This window comes from Talpa occidentalis, unplaced genomic scaffold (genome assembly GCF_014898055.3).
Source record: "Talpa occidentalis isolate TD23 unplaced genomic scaffold, MPIMG_talOcc4v2.1 talOcc4.8, whole genome shotgun sequence".
Classification (NCBI taxonomy): domain Eukaryota; kingdom Metazoa; phylum Chordata; class Mammalia; order Eulipotyphla; family Talpidae; genus Talpa; species Talpa occidentalis.
Genome location: NW_023605194.1, coordinates 89,494,635 through 89,512,614, shown reverse-complemented (window position 1 = coordinate 89,512,614; position 17,980 = coordinate 89,494,635). Strand labels below are relative to the sequence as shown.

The window sequence follows — 17,980 nt, the reverse complement described above, 5'->3', positions numbered from 1 at the left end:
CTGGCTTAGCTTTACAAGTAGACTGTGTACTCCTTAGAGGCAAGAATCACTGGTGCATGGTTTACAATAAGCACATGCTGATTCACCGTTGAAGTGATAGATAAAAGCAATCAAAAGAATTGGAGACTGTCCTCCTGATACAATATTCATAAAGATGACCGTTAACTCATAGCAGGGACTCCCAGAACTATGGGACCCCTCCAAAATAAGCCTGGCCTTTCCATGGGCCCTAAGCTCAGGAGTGTCTCTCTAACACAAGCCCAGGGCCAAAGAGTCCCCACTAGAAAACCAGATCAACCCAGTTTACAGGAAGTAAGGCAGCTGAGTTCAATTTGACATTTCTGCCAAGATGGACTTCATGACATTGAGGGTGGTAGAGGAAGGGGTGGAAGATAACAGCAAAAGCAGACAGAATTAATTTCAAATGATTAAAAGCAACCAAGGAGTCACTAAAGAATCAACTGACTAGAGTAAGTGAGAAAGACAGAAGTTTAGTTATTTGGAGTTTTCTGTTTCATGCCCACAAAACATAGCTCAGTCATGTGTTTATTTTTTTAAAAATTTTTATTTACAGCACCATTGAATATCTTTTACCTTAAAGGTATGCATATGTACATCGTGGGCTTTCACATGCAATGAGGGATGAGTTATTCAAACTTCATATCTTAGTTTTAATAATTCTCCCAAATGTGCAACTATACTTTGGCAAAATCGCCTGTAAAGACAGAAGGAAGACTAAAGCAACGAAACTCCACAATACTGTAACATGATTTCAGACCTCCAGAAAGGGGTCACTTGCCTTGAAAATCATTGTCCTTCTTGGATTATTTCCATTAGAACTGGATTATTTCCATTAGCCAGGTTCAGTCTCTCTGACCTGGCTTTGTACCAAAAGTTGGCAGTGGGTCCATCTAGCAATACTCAAGAAAGTTCCATGGCAACAAAAAGGTCCCAAACAAAACACCTAAAAAGAGAAGCTTCAGAAAATGACATGTGCATCAACTAAATTCCAAATTCACAGGAACATTTAGGTGACGTGAGGATTGTGGCTGGTCTCAAGTTTCAAGACTGATTTCCTGATTCCATCTCTTCTGCCCAACTCGTGGCTACTCACAAGTAAATTCACTCAGAAGCACAGACAATGACAATTTGCAGGTGGGTGACAGAGGGACAGCACAAGCATGCAGTTGTGATCACTACTCAGGTAAACTCGAAGCCCTGACCAGGTCAGCTTTTCTCATTTGTTTCCAAATCAGTCTTTTTTGCAGGATGAATTGCAAAAATGTGAAGATAGAGTCAAAACAGGAAAATTTTAAAGCAGCAAATGTATTGTGTCCCCTTGGGGAAAATGGGTATCATTTGGCAAAGGGCTAGGTTATCTATAAACAATAAAGAATTTAAAATACCTGAATTTGCCATTAACACTAAGATGAGCTGCTTGCCAGGAACCAATAACAGGAAATTTCATCAAGTTTAGAAACTGAGGAAGAACTTATTCCAATAATCAGTGGTATTGATACTATCGAGTTTCATTCAGCAGTAGGTTCATCAAGCTGAAAATATCCATGATCTGCAGGATCATCTCAGAGCAGAGAGAGCAAGTGCTTGCTTCTTCATTCCATTCACTGTTCTGATGACTGGTCTGTGGAGTCAGATTTGTAAGGACTTTTTTTCAAATTATGTTTTTTCTTGAGCTGTCTGAAGTGCCTACTTAGAGACAGCTGTAATGTTTAAGAATCGTTTGATCTCATCTTTAAAATTATTTTTTTAAGAGTGAATTCTGTAGAATCGATTGTATGAAAGGATTGCTGGATTCCAGAAGGGATTTCCTCAACAAGATCTTTCATTACCCTTGGGTTAAGCCAGTGGTTCAGAACTAAGGGGCACATTTGTCCCCCAAGGGAAATGTGGCAATATCCGGACACATTTCTGATTGTCACAACTTGGACACATTTCTGATTGTCACAACCTAGCACCTAAAGAGTAGATGCCAGGGATGCTGCTAAATATCCTACAATGCACAGGCCAGTCCCTCCCAACAAAGAATTACCCCTCTCGAAATGCCACAAATGCCGAGGCTGAGGCCAAGAAAGCAGAGCAGAAGCTCTTACTACCTCACTGGGCAGCTGTTATGATCTATTATGATTCAAAATCTTCCTCCATGATTTCTTTGACATTCAAAGTACCCATTCCTAATGAACTTTGGAGTTTGAACTAGAATTTGGCCAGTTGGTGGCAAAGAAAAAAAGTAATAAATCTCTTTGATATTTTTGGATTCCCTATTTTGTTGATAATTTATCAAAAAATTCAGGAGAGAATGTATTTTTCCATCAACCATGGAGCATAGTTGGATGACTACCATCATGCCCTAGGGACATTCATACTGGCCAAATACCAAAGAAAAAAAAATAACCTCTATCTTCATGAGCAAAGTTGGCAGTTGGAAAACAAAAGCAGACATAGCACTTCTATAGCTGGTGCTGAAATAACGCGGAGCTGACACTGTCTGCAGACATGGAGCGCAGGAGGGAAGCAGGCAGCGCTACTCTGTGTCCTCCATGTTAGCATGCAGGATGTCTGACCCGATACAACACATAGAGAGTGCCCTCGACATTTTAAAAATCATTTTCAGCTCTTAAAAAAACAAAACAAAACAAAACAAAAACAGGAAAATGGGCCTCCTGGTAGCACAAGGGGTTAAGTTTCCGCACTATGAAGCTATCTGCAGCACGAGTTCGATCCCTGGCCAGGGAAGTGACCCACATAGCACAGCAGACCTCTCCTGTCTCGCCTGCTGCTCCCCTCAGCAGTGTGTTTCTGTAGATCTGCCTGTTCTGCTTTCCACTCTGCACCTGGTGAATCCTCTCACCCTCTGCACCTGTGGCCTAGACCCCAGTTCTTGTGCACAGATAAATAAATCTTTTTAAAAAACAAAACAGAGAAATTTCTGGAATTAACCTAACTGTACAGCATTAACCTAACTGTACAAGAACACTAAATGGAAGGAAGGTTTTTTCCTAATCTCAGAGAAAAACAGGGTTGTTTCAAACTACTGCCTCCAGCAAGGCTAATTCAAACGGCAAAAGGAACTATTGCATTTCCTTGTGGGGAAATTAAAATGTAGGACAACTAAAGAGTGAAAAAACCAGACCGCAGGTATCATGGTGCCTGAGATGACAACAGCAGCCACCTGCCTAAACCAAAACAAAAATAGTTTGTTTGGACATAATTAAATGCACTCAGCCCAACTCTTTTAAAAAGGTATTATTTCCATGATGTAAAAAATTTAAAAAAATTTAAAAATTAATATTAAAAAATAACAAAATTAAAATAAAATAAAAAGGTATTATTTTCTGTTGACACTACTCCAGATTTTGGTATGTGCATAAGTGTCTGTCAAGATACTTTTCGGAGGTTAAATTTAATTATATTGGAATTAAGTACCTTATCCTTTCCAGGCAAATACTTCAGAGTTTAATTAAGCAACATTACTCAAATATAAACTAGTATGCATTCCTTTAGCCAGCTGCACAAAAGCTATAAAATTACAATTTCTCCCTTTCGAAAGAAACGGAATCATACAGAATCAAATTAGAACCTCCAATTTTGAAGTGCGAGATAAATTTCTTTTTGGGCTCCATCAAGGGATTTCAACCAACACTTATCCAGGAGGATATGACCCACATTTCACCCTGGCAAGTTTTATGGAGACACCCCTCTTTTGTGTGAACACCTGCTTTATTTCTTAATATTGCAAGTGAAGAGTCTTATTATATTCTAGCCCCCTTTTAGCTATATATACCTTAATAAACTCCTAGGGATAAAATTATATCTAGGCATTTTTCTATTTACCTAGTTCATCAGATAAATTTTCAAGGAATAAAAAAATCCCTACCCTACTGATCACAGGTCCTTATTTCAGCCTTAGAATCTGAGGCTATCACATGGTTCAATGGTGTTGGGGCTGAAATGAGAGCCTCCTTCAGTCAATTTTGCACCCAGTAAAGAAGATTCCAGGGCCTCCCCGGTGGCGCAGTGGTTGAGCGCTGGGTTGCAGCCTCTGCAGCGCCATTTCGATCCCCGGCTGCTCCCCGGCCACTGGAGGAGGGTCCCACATGGCGCGCAGACCTCTCCTGCCGCCCGCTGCTCCCCTCAGCAGTGTACTTCGGTCCTTCTGCCTGCTCTGCTCCCCGCTCTGGCTCTGGTGAATTCTCTCACCCTCCCGCGCTTCTGACTGTACCCAGTGCTTGTATAAATAAATAAAAATAAAAACAAATCTTTAAAAAAAAAAGTATAATTAAAAAAAAAAATAAAGAAGATTCCAGCTTTTTAGTAAGACACCACTCTGTTCTCATAGCCATGTTGAGCCTGTCCTGATTAAAATATTGTTGCCTAAACAACTAATTAAAGACATGACAGATGCTTCTTCAATATTAACATAGTTTGGTCATGGATTCTATTCGGATTCAAATACATTTATTTGAACTTGATACGATAAAAGGGCAGCTCCTCAAAACACATCGAAGGCAGATGACCATTACATTCATTCCCATTTCCCCTTGGACATATACTTTTCATCAAGTTACTAGCGGGCAATGATAATAAATACTTGAAAATACATCTAATTAAAGAAAAGTCCATCTAGCTTATTTTTTGACAGAAATGAATACTTGATTTCACATATTCTTCTATCTCAGGAATACTCATTTTCTCCTGGCAGAGGCTACCAGATCAATGTGATCATATAAAAGAAGTCTTGAAGGAGATTTGAACCAGTGACTCCAAAGGACATAAATAAGTACTTATGTCAAACTTAGGAAGTAGAAATAGTCCCACGCTTGCAAGTGGGGAAAAAAAGTATTTTTTATATTTAAACATTTGAAATACCCTATATATAGCTGTAGCTCAGTTTGCAGCAAAAAGTAAACATTAGTTTTCTCTCCACCCCATAAAATAAAGAGGTGACCACAAAAGCATTTTCTTCCTCCTCCTATCCCCCCCCCCCGGTCCAATAAACTCTTCTTCCACTGATGTGCTGAGAATATTTTCTACCTTAATAGGTATTCATTTTACATTTATTCCAAAACAAGTAAAGAAAAAAGTCTGTAATTTTCCTCTTTTATGATCTTCCAGTGGAATGTGAAAAAAAATAGCGATACTGGTTAAGTCTGTTCGATGTACTTGGCTGTGAGCTCACCTGAGAGTCAGAAGTTCTAATGCATTTAAAACAAAACAACTTTGAATCCCAAGTCCAGTCATTGAGTCTCAGGCATCCCGTCGCTGATAGATAGACAAGTGTTTCTGGAAACTGAGGTTCAAAGCAAAGCAGCTGAAGAGCAGAATGAGACCCCCAGGGTGATATAGTGGGGTTATCAGTCACCTCCAAATCAAGACACGTCCAGCTCACATCCCCAAAGACCACTCAGGTGGCACACAGAGGGCACAGTGCCAGTGTGGTCTGTGCCCCCACGCCACTGCTCTTCCACCGGCCACATGGGCAGCTTAAAGTGCCTGGTCCATACAGTCTGTTTCAGTGCTACCAGATTAAAAATGGGTGCTGTTGACATAATGCTGGTCCTCCTGAGTTATGGTAACAGCCTGTCCATGATCACGCAGATGGCCATCCAAAGACACTTCGATCGCCACTTCTGGGGCTTCCCGCCTGCAAAGGCTGTCACCATGGCCTGCATCCAGGGGGGGCCCGCCATTGTGCTCCGCACAGCCGTTGACATGGGCCAGCGGCAGAGCCCCAGGAGGACAGCACATGTGCTTGGCGCAGCCCTTGGCGATGCAGGGGGAGCTGCAGAGCAGCTGCAAGTCCTTCTGCTCTGGCCGTTCCTCCAAGTCCACGTCTTCAAACTGGATGGTCACGTTGTGGATTCCCGCCTTGTGGAAGATTTCTCGAATCTTGGCGCTGGCCTCCTTATAGCCCCGGTCCTTCTGGCACTTGATGTGCAGGGTGGCGATGATCTTTCCACTTATAAGTTCCCAGACGTGCACCTCATGCACACTGCTAATCCCAGGCACGGCAGAGAGCTTGCTCACTAGAACACGGAAGAGCAAACAGCCTGGGTGAGCACTGGGACCACAACCCAGAGCCGCAGGAGCGGCATGGACCCTTCTAGATCTCTCATCAGAGTGATTTACTGCGGGCGACAGCAAGAAAAACAGACACTTGGGCTTCCCCGGTGGCGCAGCGGTTGAGCGCTGGGCTGTGAAGCTGCCCGCAGCCTCTGCAGTGCCGGTTCAATCCCCGGCCACCGGCGAGGGTCCCACATGGCGCGCAGACCTCTCCTGCCACCCACTGCTCCCCTCAGCAGTGTACTTCATCAGTCTGCCTGTTCTGCTCTCCGCTCTGGCTCTGGTGAATTCTTTCACCCTCCTGCGTTTCTGACTGTACCCTAGTGCTTGTATAAATAAATAAATAAAAATCTTTTAAAAAAAAAGAAAAGAAAAACAGACACTCCTTTTCCTGTTAGCCTTTCTCTCCCTCTGAATTCTTCTGCCACATGCTTTTTCACCCAGAAAAGGCAGAGCAAGAAAATAAGCTGAACAAACAACAGAGAAGCTCAGAGTGGCTGAGGTTCCAAGGGGAAGACATGCACGTGGACAGCTCTCGGAAGGATAAGTGGGCTGCTTTATGAAGGGGATAATCTGGCAATCTGCATCGAAAATATGGTGAAGGGTGGAAACTAGACTTCTGGTGGCAAAAGGCACTGATTATAATGCTGTACACCTGAAACCTATATAATGTTCAACAAAAATAAAAAAAACAGGGCCTCCCTGGTGGCGCAAAGGGTTAAGACGCAACCTATGAAGCTATCTGCAGCCTCTATAGCATGAGTTCAATCCCCGGCTGGCCAGGGAGCAACCCACATGGCGCAGCAGACCTCTCCTGTCTTGCCCGCTGCTCCCCTCAGCAGAGTATTTCGTCAGTCTGCCTGTTCTGTTCCCCACTCTGTCTCTGGTGAATCCTCTCACCATCCCGTGCATCTGGCCTGTACCCCAGTTCTTGCATCCATAAGTAAATAAATGTATAAATAAATAAATAAATTTAAAAAAAACCATGTTCAACAACAAAAAAAACCTTAGCAGTATTTCCAGCACTAGGTATTTAACCTAAAGGAAATAACCAAATACTTATGTACAAAAATGGCCTGAGCAAGACTCTCTGTACTAATGAAAAAATGGAAATAACAAGGAAATCATTAAATCAATTATATAATAAACTATTATGAAGTAATTAATATGTAGGTTGCCTATTTTAAGATGAGAAAGGATATAGGAGGTGCTTTCAAATAAACTAAACTATATATATGGCATGATGTTTTTCCTTCTTTCATATAAATATCAGTATACATTCACAAAAAATATTTTTGGGTGGTAGGATGATGAGAGATTTCTATTTTCTTATTAAGGATCTTTGATTTTTTTCCATACTTTCTAAGGTGAGTATGTGTTTAGAGAGATGGTAGAACAGTGATTATGAGCAAAGACCCTGTAGCCAGCTAAACTTTGGCCATTAAGTGGCATTAAAGTATTGCTATTTTTCAATCTATTTTTTAATATTTTTATTAATTTTATTATTTATTATTAATGTATTAATTTTTATATTTTTATTAATCTATTTTTAATATATTTAAATATATGTCACTTGGTTAAAAGGAATATAAGCCAATGAATACCACAAATTGTTCTGTCTGTTCATTTTGTTTCTTCAACTGGGAAGCAAGCCCCTGGAAGGCAAAGGAATGCCACCCATCTGCTCCAGGTGCACCTTCCAGCCTCCCTCCTCCTCTACCGGGCACTGGTATGAAGGAAATGGAGGCTGATTTTTTTTTTTTAATTTTATCTTTACTTTTCTGAAAACAACTGGGGTGTAGACCAGAGGTGTGGAGGGTGAGAAGATCCACCAGAGGCAAAGTGGGGAGCAGAGCACGCAGATTTACTGAAATACACTGCTGAGGGGAACAGGGAGTAAGACAGGGGAGGTCTGCTGCGCCATGTGGATTAGCTTCCTGGCCAGGGATCGAACTCAGGCAGCAGAGGTGATAGCGCTGAGACTTAACCCCTAGGCCACAAGAAGGCCCAGGAGGGTGATTATTTTCACTCTGTCCATTAAAGCAGCCAGACAGCTAACCACACCTGACTGACACTCAGAGACATAAACTAAGCTATGTGGCCAAAGAAGCCAAAAACTTGGAACGGGGGAAAGATCTGAGAGGAGCAACAGCTCTTGGCAAAGGTACTGATGGGTACTTTTGAACAAAGGCAGGCAGGTCGATGACCTTCAGAGAAGTCACTTTATAAATCACGCCTTCATGGGGAGAGGCTAGCTAAGGGCATACAACAGATTAAGGTTCATTAAAATCCAAGTTTAGGTATCTGTTATGAAATAAGGCCCTCAGACTTTCAGCCTCAGAGTGAATGGACCTGGGCTGTTTCCTGTGACTGGCTCGTTGGTGGAACAATGATAGAAAGAACAATAGTCAATATGCATGAAGCCTTGTTTGCTATAAAAACACAATTTCCATTTAGACAACGAAAATAAAGCTGCACCATCAGCTTCTCGTCCACATCTGGACAGTTCCCATTTAGAAATTTTAATGCTCATAGCAAAAGTGCAAGTTTGACCTCTGTTTGAGAGAGAAGCAAAGAAACAGATTCACTGGCGAATGAGGGCACGAATGACCTGAATTTCAAGCACTGTCCTTTTTACAGTGTTTTAAGAGACCTGGAGCTTGTCTGCCCATTAAAAAAAAAAAAAAAAATTAGAAAGCAGGATCTGGAATACAGATGATTCATGTTTTCAGAATAAGATTAAAAGTCAAGTTCTTGGCAGAAGTAGCCTCATTTGATTGATATAAATCTTTCACATGAAGGTAATTAGCCAGAAATATGTATTGCCCAAGCACAGTCTAGAATATTTGCAACTGAATCAGAGAATCATGGGCTGCCAATGCCCTTTGGCTCTCAGAACTGTGAGTCATCTTTCAAAGCTACCAACCCTTTGATAACTGTCTCTACTGCTTGGTGATGAAAACATTTCAGGGTGCCTAAGTCAAGCCCCGCTCTGTATCCTGGGGGGTCTGGGCTCTAGACCAGAGGTCACACTTACTCAGCTCTTCCATGTTGAGACCCTTGGGGACCATCTGCAACAGAATGACAGCGGTCTCCTTGATGAGCGGGAAGGCTGATGACAAGATGATGATGACCATGACGACCGTCAGGCTGGGATCGATGTAGCACTGCCAGTTACAGGGGTCTTCACGCCTCAGGGGGAGTACATAGAAGATGATGGCTGTGATCACCACCACCACCGATCCCAGGGCGTCTCCCATCACATGCAATAGTACACCTGCCGCGAGAAGGAAAGATCGTGGCTTTTTATTTCACAGATATGTAAGGAAGGGAACTGGTTCTAAAGGTTTCAGTTATGATAAGGAAGGCATGCAATCCCTGCCAAGAGGCTCTGTGTGTCCAATGGCTTGTTAGACACAGGCAAAACTGAGATTTAGTGAATCAGATGAAATACTTCCTAGAAGGATTCTAAAGTTTAAATGAAAAATTTACAAAAACAACAGCAGAATCTTACTATTCAAAGTATGGTTTGAGACCAGCATCATCTGGGAGTTTGTAAAAAATGAACATGCTCTGGCCCCACCCTAGAAGCTTCTGAATCTGATTTTGCATTTTCATAAGAGCCCAGATGATTCAGATACACATAAGGGTTTCCAAAGCGCTGCTCCAGAAGAAGGCATGCAAATTAAGAAAAGTCAGGTGTGTGTCTCCAGGTATCCCACAGACCCACCCAGTAGATTAATAACTATCAAAAATACTAACAACTCCCTAGTGGCTACTAGTCTCCCTTGGAAGATGCTTTAATTGGGCTAGTTCTTCCCTTCTCAAATTCTGAGTAGCATCCTAGGGAAAAGCACATTCCATAAACACTAGATGTAATTTGTGGCAACTTTCTCCCCCAGAAAGTACAGAATAAAAAGAATCCCCAGATTTCCATCTTGCTCAGTATTTACTTCTGGCAATAGGATCCTGATTCAATAAATATATGCACTGGTCCGTTTTCTAATTCTGTGCCCTCTTCTCCTCTACCTCCACAGGTACCTCTCACATTCCAGCCTGTCCTGAGCCTCCAGGGAAACTCAAAACATTCCCAAGAGGTGGTCTACATCTCTTGGAGGAAGACCCCAAGATCAAAGCTCTAACCTTAATAGAAGATGCTACCACAGAAACAGAAAGACAGGGAGGAGGAGGTCCCATGGATGGAGGTGGAGAATTATGGGTGTGTTGGTGGTGGTGTGGTGTGGAGAATTATGGGCTTTGGTGGTGGTGTGGTGTGTAACAATCATCTGAAGAGACCAGACCTTATAGCTCTAAATCATGTAAGGTGTAAAACAGTATTACCTCAATAAAAAATAAAACCAACCAAAATAAGACCAAGGAAACAAAACAAAAGCAAACTCTGTTACATTATGAGAACAAAATGGTGATTATCAAAGTGAGGGAGGGTACATCAGGGGAAGGGGGTGAGCGCATGGTGGAGGACAGAGACTTGACTTTTGGAGGAAAGCATAAGGTAGAATATACAGATTTTGAATTATGATACTGCACACCTAAAACCTATAAAATGGCATAAACCCATGTTACTTGAATTAAAACTTTGTAAAAAATCAAATCCATAATTTTTAAAAGAGGTGAAGATCAAGTATTTCCTATATGCACTTGAGACGTCATTTTCTTTGCCTGGATGGGCTGTTATTCTCTACACTGTGCTTCTGTTCACTCTAAGTAAGGAGGTGGGAACACACACTCCTTTTCCTTTGTTCCCACTTGAGCACTGGAAGACTGTAAGATGCAGGCAGCCAATGAAACAGTAACTATCTTTCACTTAATAATAACTGCTCGTGTGTATACACCAAGCTATTTTAAGTACACTACACTATTTACACATTAAATCTTTTTTTTTTAAGATTTATTTATACAAGAACCGGGGTAAAGGCCAGATGTGCAGGAGGATGAGAGGATTCACCAGAGACAGAGGGGGGAACAGAACAGGCAGACTGACTGAAATACACTGCTGAGGGGAGCAGCGGGAGAGCCAGGCGAGGTCTGCCACTGCAGAGGCTGCGGACAGCTTCACAGCGCTCGCTCAACCACTTGTGTACACATTAAATCTTAATGATTCCCTGAGGTGGTTACTCTCTCCATTTTGCAAATGAGGAAACTGAGGCACGGAGAAGCTATACAACTTATCCATGATCACAAAGCAGAAAGTTTTCAAGGCCAGGTCTTGAGTCTGAGTTGTCTGCTAGAGAGCCATTGTGCATCTGCTCTTATAAGCCTTAAGCTCCAATTTCAGGTTTTCCTTCTGATAAAGCTCACTATTCACTCCTAACAATTATATAATATAGTTTTCAAGGGGGCCTCCCTGGTGGCACAAGGGGTTAAGTCCCAGCACTATTAAGCTATCTGCAGAGACCGCAGCACAAGTTTGATCCCTGGCCAGGGAGCTACCCACATGGTGCAGCAGACCTCTCCTGTCTCACCCTCTGCTCCCCTCAGCAGTGTATTTCAGTCAGTCTGCCTGTTCAGTCAGTCTTCTCTGTTCCCCACTCTGTCTCTGGTGAATCCACTTACCCCCTACACCTCTGGCCTGTACCCCAGTTCTAGTATGCATAAACAAATAAATCTTTAAAAAACAAAATAAAATAGCTTTCAATCTTGTTTTTCTCATAATCCACAATAAAAACATAGTTGGCACCCTAGCACATGCACAGACTAAAATAAAACCTATCCTGACCTACAATTTATTATTGTTATCTATTCAGTTTCTGTCCATTTTCGTTTATTTTCTAATTGCTGATCACATGCTACTAAATTGATTTTATCACCCAAACTATCATACTTTTAGATTGAAAAGCTGCTGAAAGCATCAATTCATTCAATTTTTGAGGTTGAATCTTGCCATGTGTTTCCCGGCCTCCCAGGCAAAGATGATGAAGGCAGGTCCTCATCCTCCAGAACCACCTTCCACTAGCAATTCTGAGATAAGTTACCCATAACCTGGGGTGCTGGGGGACGCATCCCTGTGAGGGAAGTTTAGAGAAGGCTTCTGGGGGACAGGACTCTGAAGGGGAGACAGTCTTCAACCAGCAGAGAGAAGGTGCTCCAGGCACAGAATTCAGGGAGGCTGAGGCTGGAGGACAAACCGGTGGGGCCAGGCTGGAGTCAAGTATGCTGAGAGGGAGTCACAGAATCTGACAATCTGATGAGCCATAAATCTGGAGAAAGTCTAACGCTGAGACACTAGATCCCCGTCTGCAAAATGGGGGTGATACTAATATCGGCCTTGCCCATCTCAGTTCTGGAGCATCTAAAACAGAGATATAAGTGCACATTGGAGCAGGAAGTTGCTAAGTCTGCTGCTTGGAGTCTGCTGCATGGACTCTGCTGCTTGCTGGAAAGGAAAGTTCCTGCAGTGTTTTGCTTGCCCACAGTAGCAGCAATGGCTACCTTGACCCTCTTCCCAAACAATAAAAAATGCTTATGCTATAATGGATGGAGTGACAAGTTTCCTCATACAAACTGCATAAAACCCTGCCATTTCTGTTCTTCCAGGCTCAGACTTTTGGGAGCTATCCCACTGAGCCCACCAGTGTGACAATTAAATCTCTCTCTCCACCTCTGTGAGTGCATCCGATTTCTCTGGGAAATTGCCATGACACGTGACTGGCCCACAGGTGTGGAGGACAATGGACACCCTTTATCAAGTGGGTGCTCTGGGCTCTTCTCATCACTCATGGAACTTACAACCACCCAGTGGTTGTCTCTTGCTGCCTCCACTGATGTACCCAGAGGTTACTTGCCCAAGGTCCCCAGCTGGCACAAGGTAGAGGCAGAATCCAAATCACATTGCCTGTCTGACATGCTTCACGTTAGATGTGCACATTAAATGGAAGGACGAGGGGGTAGGGTGGGGGGGAAGGGCAGGGAAGGGGTGCAAAGAGGGGCAGAAATGTCTAGAAAGGAATGTGGGCACCACAACAGCAAGCCCTGGGCTGTAGCACTGTTAGCCTTATTCCAAATGCAGTAAAGGTTTCTGAGGTCCTGCTGCACCCATCTGTGATTCCCAAAGAAAAATCTGGGAGGATGATCTGAGAGACAAAAATGGCCCATTTCTAGACAGCTCTGTCAGCCCTAACGCTCACCAGGGGGCTTTGCCCAGCCAGGGCCCCTCAGCATGTGGCCCTCATCTGCTGTCTTCAGATGAAAACAAAACTCAAAAACACAGGCATGAATGGGCAATGTGACATAAGTTAAAATGGGCAATGTGACATAAGTTAAAATTTGAGTCACATCTTAACACTTGGAAAAGCTGCTGACACAGGAAACACAGTGTGTTAGCACCAGGCACTAACAAGTGATTATAGAAGAATGAGTGATGTTTCTTCTTGGGAGAAAACCCAAGAAAACTAAAGAAACACCTCATTGAAGGAAATTTCAAACAATGTCTGGGTAATTATTTATCCATGTAGATAGATGCTGAAATGTGAAAGGGCTAATTGTCTTTCTGACACTGTGGTCAGATTTTTCAGGTGTTGGTTTGATCCTATTAAATAAGATCAACCATTACAAAGTATATGGACGAAAATGTTTAAAGGGGTTGTGTTTACACCGTGCTTTGCAGTAGAAGACAGGACGTATTCCTTGAAGGCTTTTTAAAAATTCTATGGGAATAAGAGGAACAGTCATGAAAATCAAGAAATTACTTTGATTCATAAGAATCCCATCAGATATCTGCACCCCTGCATATCTGGAAGGTCCATCCTGCCTTCTAAAGCAGTGGTTTAAATATCAGCAAGGTAACCCTCCAGTAGACAGTGTGCACTGCAGAAGCCAGCTGGTTTCCAAGCCAGTAGAGAGACGGTGTGTGATCGGGAGAGTAGCAGGAAGTAAAGCATGTGCCCTGCCTCTGCTGCTTCCTTGGGTGACTTGGAAAACCACCATGTTCTCTGTACACTATCCTTCATTTGTCAAAGAGAAAGTTCATTTCCCCAAGGCCTTCCCAGCTCTGACATTCTGTGACCTTCCCCTGCATTGCAGCTGCAATAAGGTCAGCCTTATACTTAACCCAAAATCCAAAAAAAAAAGCCCTTGTTAGCCCCCACAAAGAGAACTGATGTCCCCTTATTGAAGCAGCCTGGGTTCCAGCCTAGCAATTCCACTCACTACCTGAACGACAACAATACCATCTCAGAAGACTGCCACAAATCCTAAGGGACTCCTTCATGACATGTGCCTGGCACCAAGCATGTGCTCTGCAAAGAGGTAGCTTAGCTGACGCTCCTTCCACAGGCCTGGCCACTTTCATGCTTTAACCCCTCCACTCTCCACAAAGTGGCTGCTCACATGAGTCTCACAGTAAGGACGAGGAATTGGAGGCTTAGTGAGGCTCAGTAACTATCCCAAAGTCACATGGCAGAGCCAAGAGCCAAGCTCAAACAGACTGAGCCCAGATCCAATCTTCAGCCCCTGTATTATTAACCCTCATCAGAAGCTAGAGTTGCATGTGGACCCCAGACCCCCGTACAGCAATGGCATTTTTCTTCCTAGGAGCTTGAATAGCTCTGGACTGAAGATCAGTAAAATCCTACAGGTGTCTCTTCCATTACGCTTCCCAAACACACTCACAGTATCTATTGGGGTCTACTCTGCTTTCTTTCTTGCTTCTTTCCACCCTATCTGCTTCCTCTCAATTCTGCAAGAGAAGAATGAAGAATTAAGTCCATCACAAAGCCTTCTATCTATCTACACATATATGTATGTGTTAACTGAACCTAAGGAAGAAAGATAAAGGAATTATGGTTTTCCATTATAGAATTTTTTTGCCCTAAAAAAGAAAAATATCAGATGGTTTCACTTATGGGAAGAATATAGGGAAACTGAACAAAGGGGAGAGAGAGAGAGAGAGAGAGAAGTGCAGGCAAACTGTGGATCTGAGGCATACAGCAGGGGAGGAGAAGGGAGATGGGTCAAAATAGGGCATGAAAGAGACAGGTGATGTGGTAGTAAGAGATTTATGGGGACTACACATGAGTGGAGAAATCAAATATTTTATGAAAATAAACAACAATGTAAGAAAATAAAAAAGTTTTAAAAAAACAAAAAAGAATTTCTTTCCCAAAAATTCATCATCGAACTGTTTAGCAAATAGCCTACTTCATCTATATTTTCTAAAAGTAAATTCACTTAAAAATTTTTGGAGTGCCTGTGTTATTGCTATTTTCTGATCTTTGTTTGTTATTTTCTGATCACTTTGCAAATCAGATGTGAGATTCAAAAATGAAGGTGTCTCGTGAATTATCTGTCTTTTTTTGTAGTATTTCCATCTGTGCTCCACTATTGGATTCCTCAAACCATCTCAAAATAAAGAGCTGCATAACCTTTGTCAAGACTAGGGTTTGTCCCTTTTGGAATCACTGTAGCCAAGTCTGTGCCCAAGAAGTCTGAAAGGAGAAGACACTCAGAATGTTGTTTGGTGAGAAAGGCACATTGGGCTGATCTTTGTCCAGTGCTCATGAACTTGGGCACATGGTAGCAGAAATGCTAGTGAGAGGCCTTCACATGTTTCTCCAGAAACCCCATTTCAGGCTCAGAAGCAGAGATTCAGAATCAATAGACCATCACAGAAGCAGATTCGTGGCAGAAATAATGGAGATGATCAGGTCAGATAGCAATACCACCATGGGCAGCAGCCCATCTAAACTCTTTTCTACTTTTATCAAAATTATATTCCATGAACCTTCCTGGTGGCACAAGGGGTTAAGACACAGCACTATGAAGCTATCGGCAGCCACTGCAGCGTAAGTTCCATCTCTGGCCAGCGAGGTGACCCACATGGCACAGCAGACCTCTCCTGACTCTCCTGCTGCTCTCCTCAGCAGTGTATTTCATTAGCTCTGCCTGTTCTGCTCCCTACTCTGTCTTTGGTGAATGCTCTCACCCCTACACCTCGGGCCTGTACCCCAGTTCTTGTATGCATAAATAAATAAATCTTTAAAAAAAATTATATTCCACTAAAATGGGCTGAATTTCATGTTAGGACCTCCTTGGGTGGACAAAATTGAGTAAAGCACGCTGCTCCCCCCCACCCCTCCAAATCTGGAGCAGGCAGCATCAGGTGGGTCTAAGTGGGCCAAGGATCAATCATTAGCAAATGATGTCTCCCTCAGAATCAATGCAATTATTAGGCAAGAGCTGGGGGTCACAGTCCAGCATGGTGCCAGCCTCTTTTCTAACACACCTTATTAAAACACAAGCACGAACGTAGAGTAGAACACTATCCACATGTTCCAATGTGAAAAGAATTTCCCCATGAAGCCCAGTCCAATCCTACCTCTGATATTCAGGGCTTCGGACTTTTTCTCCTTTTTCATGGTCTCCTCTGGCTCATTCTGGGTGTTCAGAGAATCACCTGCATTCAAAGAAGAAACCTTGTGTTGTGTATAAGTTCTACAAACAAAAAGAACCAATGAACTCAAAAAGAGTTTTTGTTATTTTAAAACCCCACTTGCTTATCAGACACCCCCCCACACACACACACACACAGAGTCTAAAACAGGGCATTTCGCCCTTGAGATAAGACTTGTGATCCACCTTTGGACTGCATTCAGACTTCCATTCAAGTTGTAACAGAAGCACAAGGTGACGCCTGGCCCCGCCTCTCCAAAACCCACAACCCCCAAGGGGACAGAAGAACGGCTCTAGGGAGAGGGGGGGACCCTAAGTGCGGACAGCAGCTAGCGAAGGGGGTGGGGAGCACTGGCTGTTGCTTAATAACAATAACTGAGTTCCAAGAAATCGATATTCCTATACAGAGCAAATAGGAGGGGGTAGTGAGGCCGGGTGTGTGTGGGGGGTTGGATCCAGAGAGGGGGAAAAGAAATCGTATGCATAAATAAATAAATCTTTTTAAAAAGAAAAGAAAAGAAATGGTGGGGAATAGGTTGCGTCCTCAGCAAAGAAGTAAAGCGGGACTGCAGAAGACACGGATTTAATTTCTTTTTTAAGCAGCGGGGAAGAAAAGGAGGGCGTGGGGCCAGCGCGCGCGCAGCAGGGAAGGGCAGGCGGGCGCAGAGGTCCAGAGGATGCAACCGAAAGGCACCTGCTACGTTGGCGAACACGGTCGCCCCCTTCTCGTCCTGCCCGGGCGCGGGGAGGGTCCGGGCCGAGTCCGGGCCGGGGGCGGCGGGCGGCGGCGGGCGGCGGCGCCGGCCGCAGCGGGCGAAGCAGGCGGCGCAGTCCTGGAAGATGAGCAGCCCCACCACGTTGACCGCCAGCCCCAGGGCGCCGACGATCAGCACCAGCTCGGGGTCGTCGATGCGCTCGGGCCGGGCCAGGCGCAGCACGGCCTCCACGAAGATGGTGAAGCAGAGCGCGGTGAGGAAGACGGCGTTGCTGAGCGCGCCCACCACCTCGGCGCGCGCGTAGCCGTAGGTGGCGCCCAGGCCCCCGGGGCGCGCCGGGCGATGTAGCCGGCGGCCAGCCCCACGCACAGCGAGATCAGGTCGGACAGCATGTTGAACGAGTCGGAGAGCAGCGCGATGGAGTTGCCCAGGTAGCCCGACACCAGCTCGGCCACGAAGAAGGCGACGGTGAGCACCAGCATGAAGAGCAGGCGGCACGTCTTGCCCGAGTAGCGGCCCATGTCGCCGCCGCCCGCCACAGGTGGGGGCGCCGCGCACCCCGGCCTCGGCCACCCGCGCCTGGCACCGCCTCCCCGGATCCCGGCCCGCCGGCTTCTTATACGGCGAGGCGCAGCGCCCCCAGATCCGCGCGCAAGGACAGAGTCTAAAGGAGGGGCCCCGCCGTGGTGGCGCGGCGATATCTAGGAGTCCTCACTCACGTCTCCTCCCGGCCCCGGGCCCGCCCCCGCGGCCCGGCCTCACTTGGCAGGTGGCCA

The 17,980-nt window shown here is 44.4% G+C and overlaps 1 protein-coding gene across 1 annotated transcript; it reads right to left on the bottom strand.

The window, feature by feature from the left end:
• Positions 1–4,955: 4,955 nt before the first annotated feature.
• Positions 4,956–17,725, bottom strand: SLC30A10 (solute carrier family 30 member 10). The gene is given in 5 exon segments (XM_037497209.2): positions 4,956–6,044; positions 9,119–9,358; positions 16,415–16,492; positions 17,183–17,530; positions 17,533–17,725. Coding segments are annotated over 5 exon segments (1,359 nt in total). The 3' UTR covers positions 4,956–5,544.
• Between the last annotated feature and the right edge of the window lie 255 nt (positions 17,726–17,980).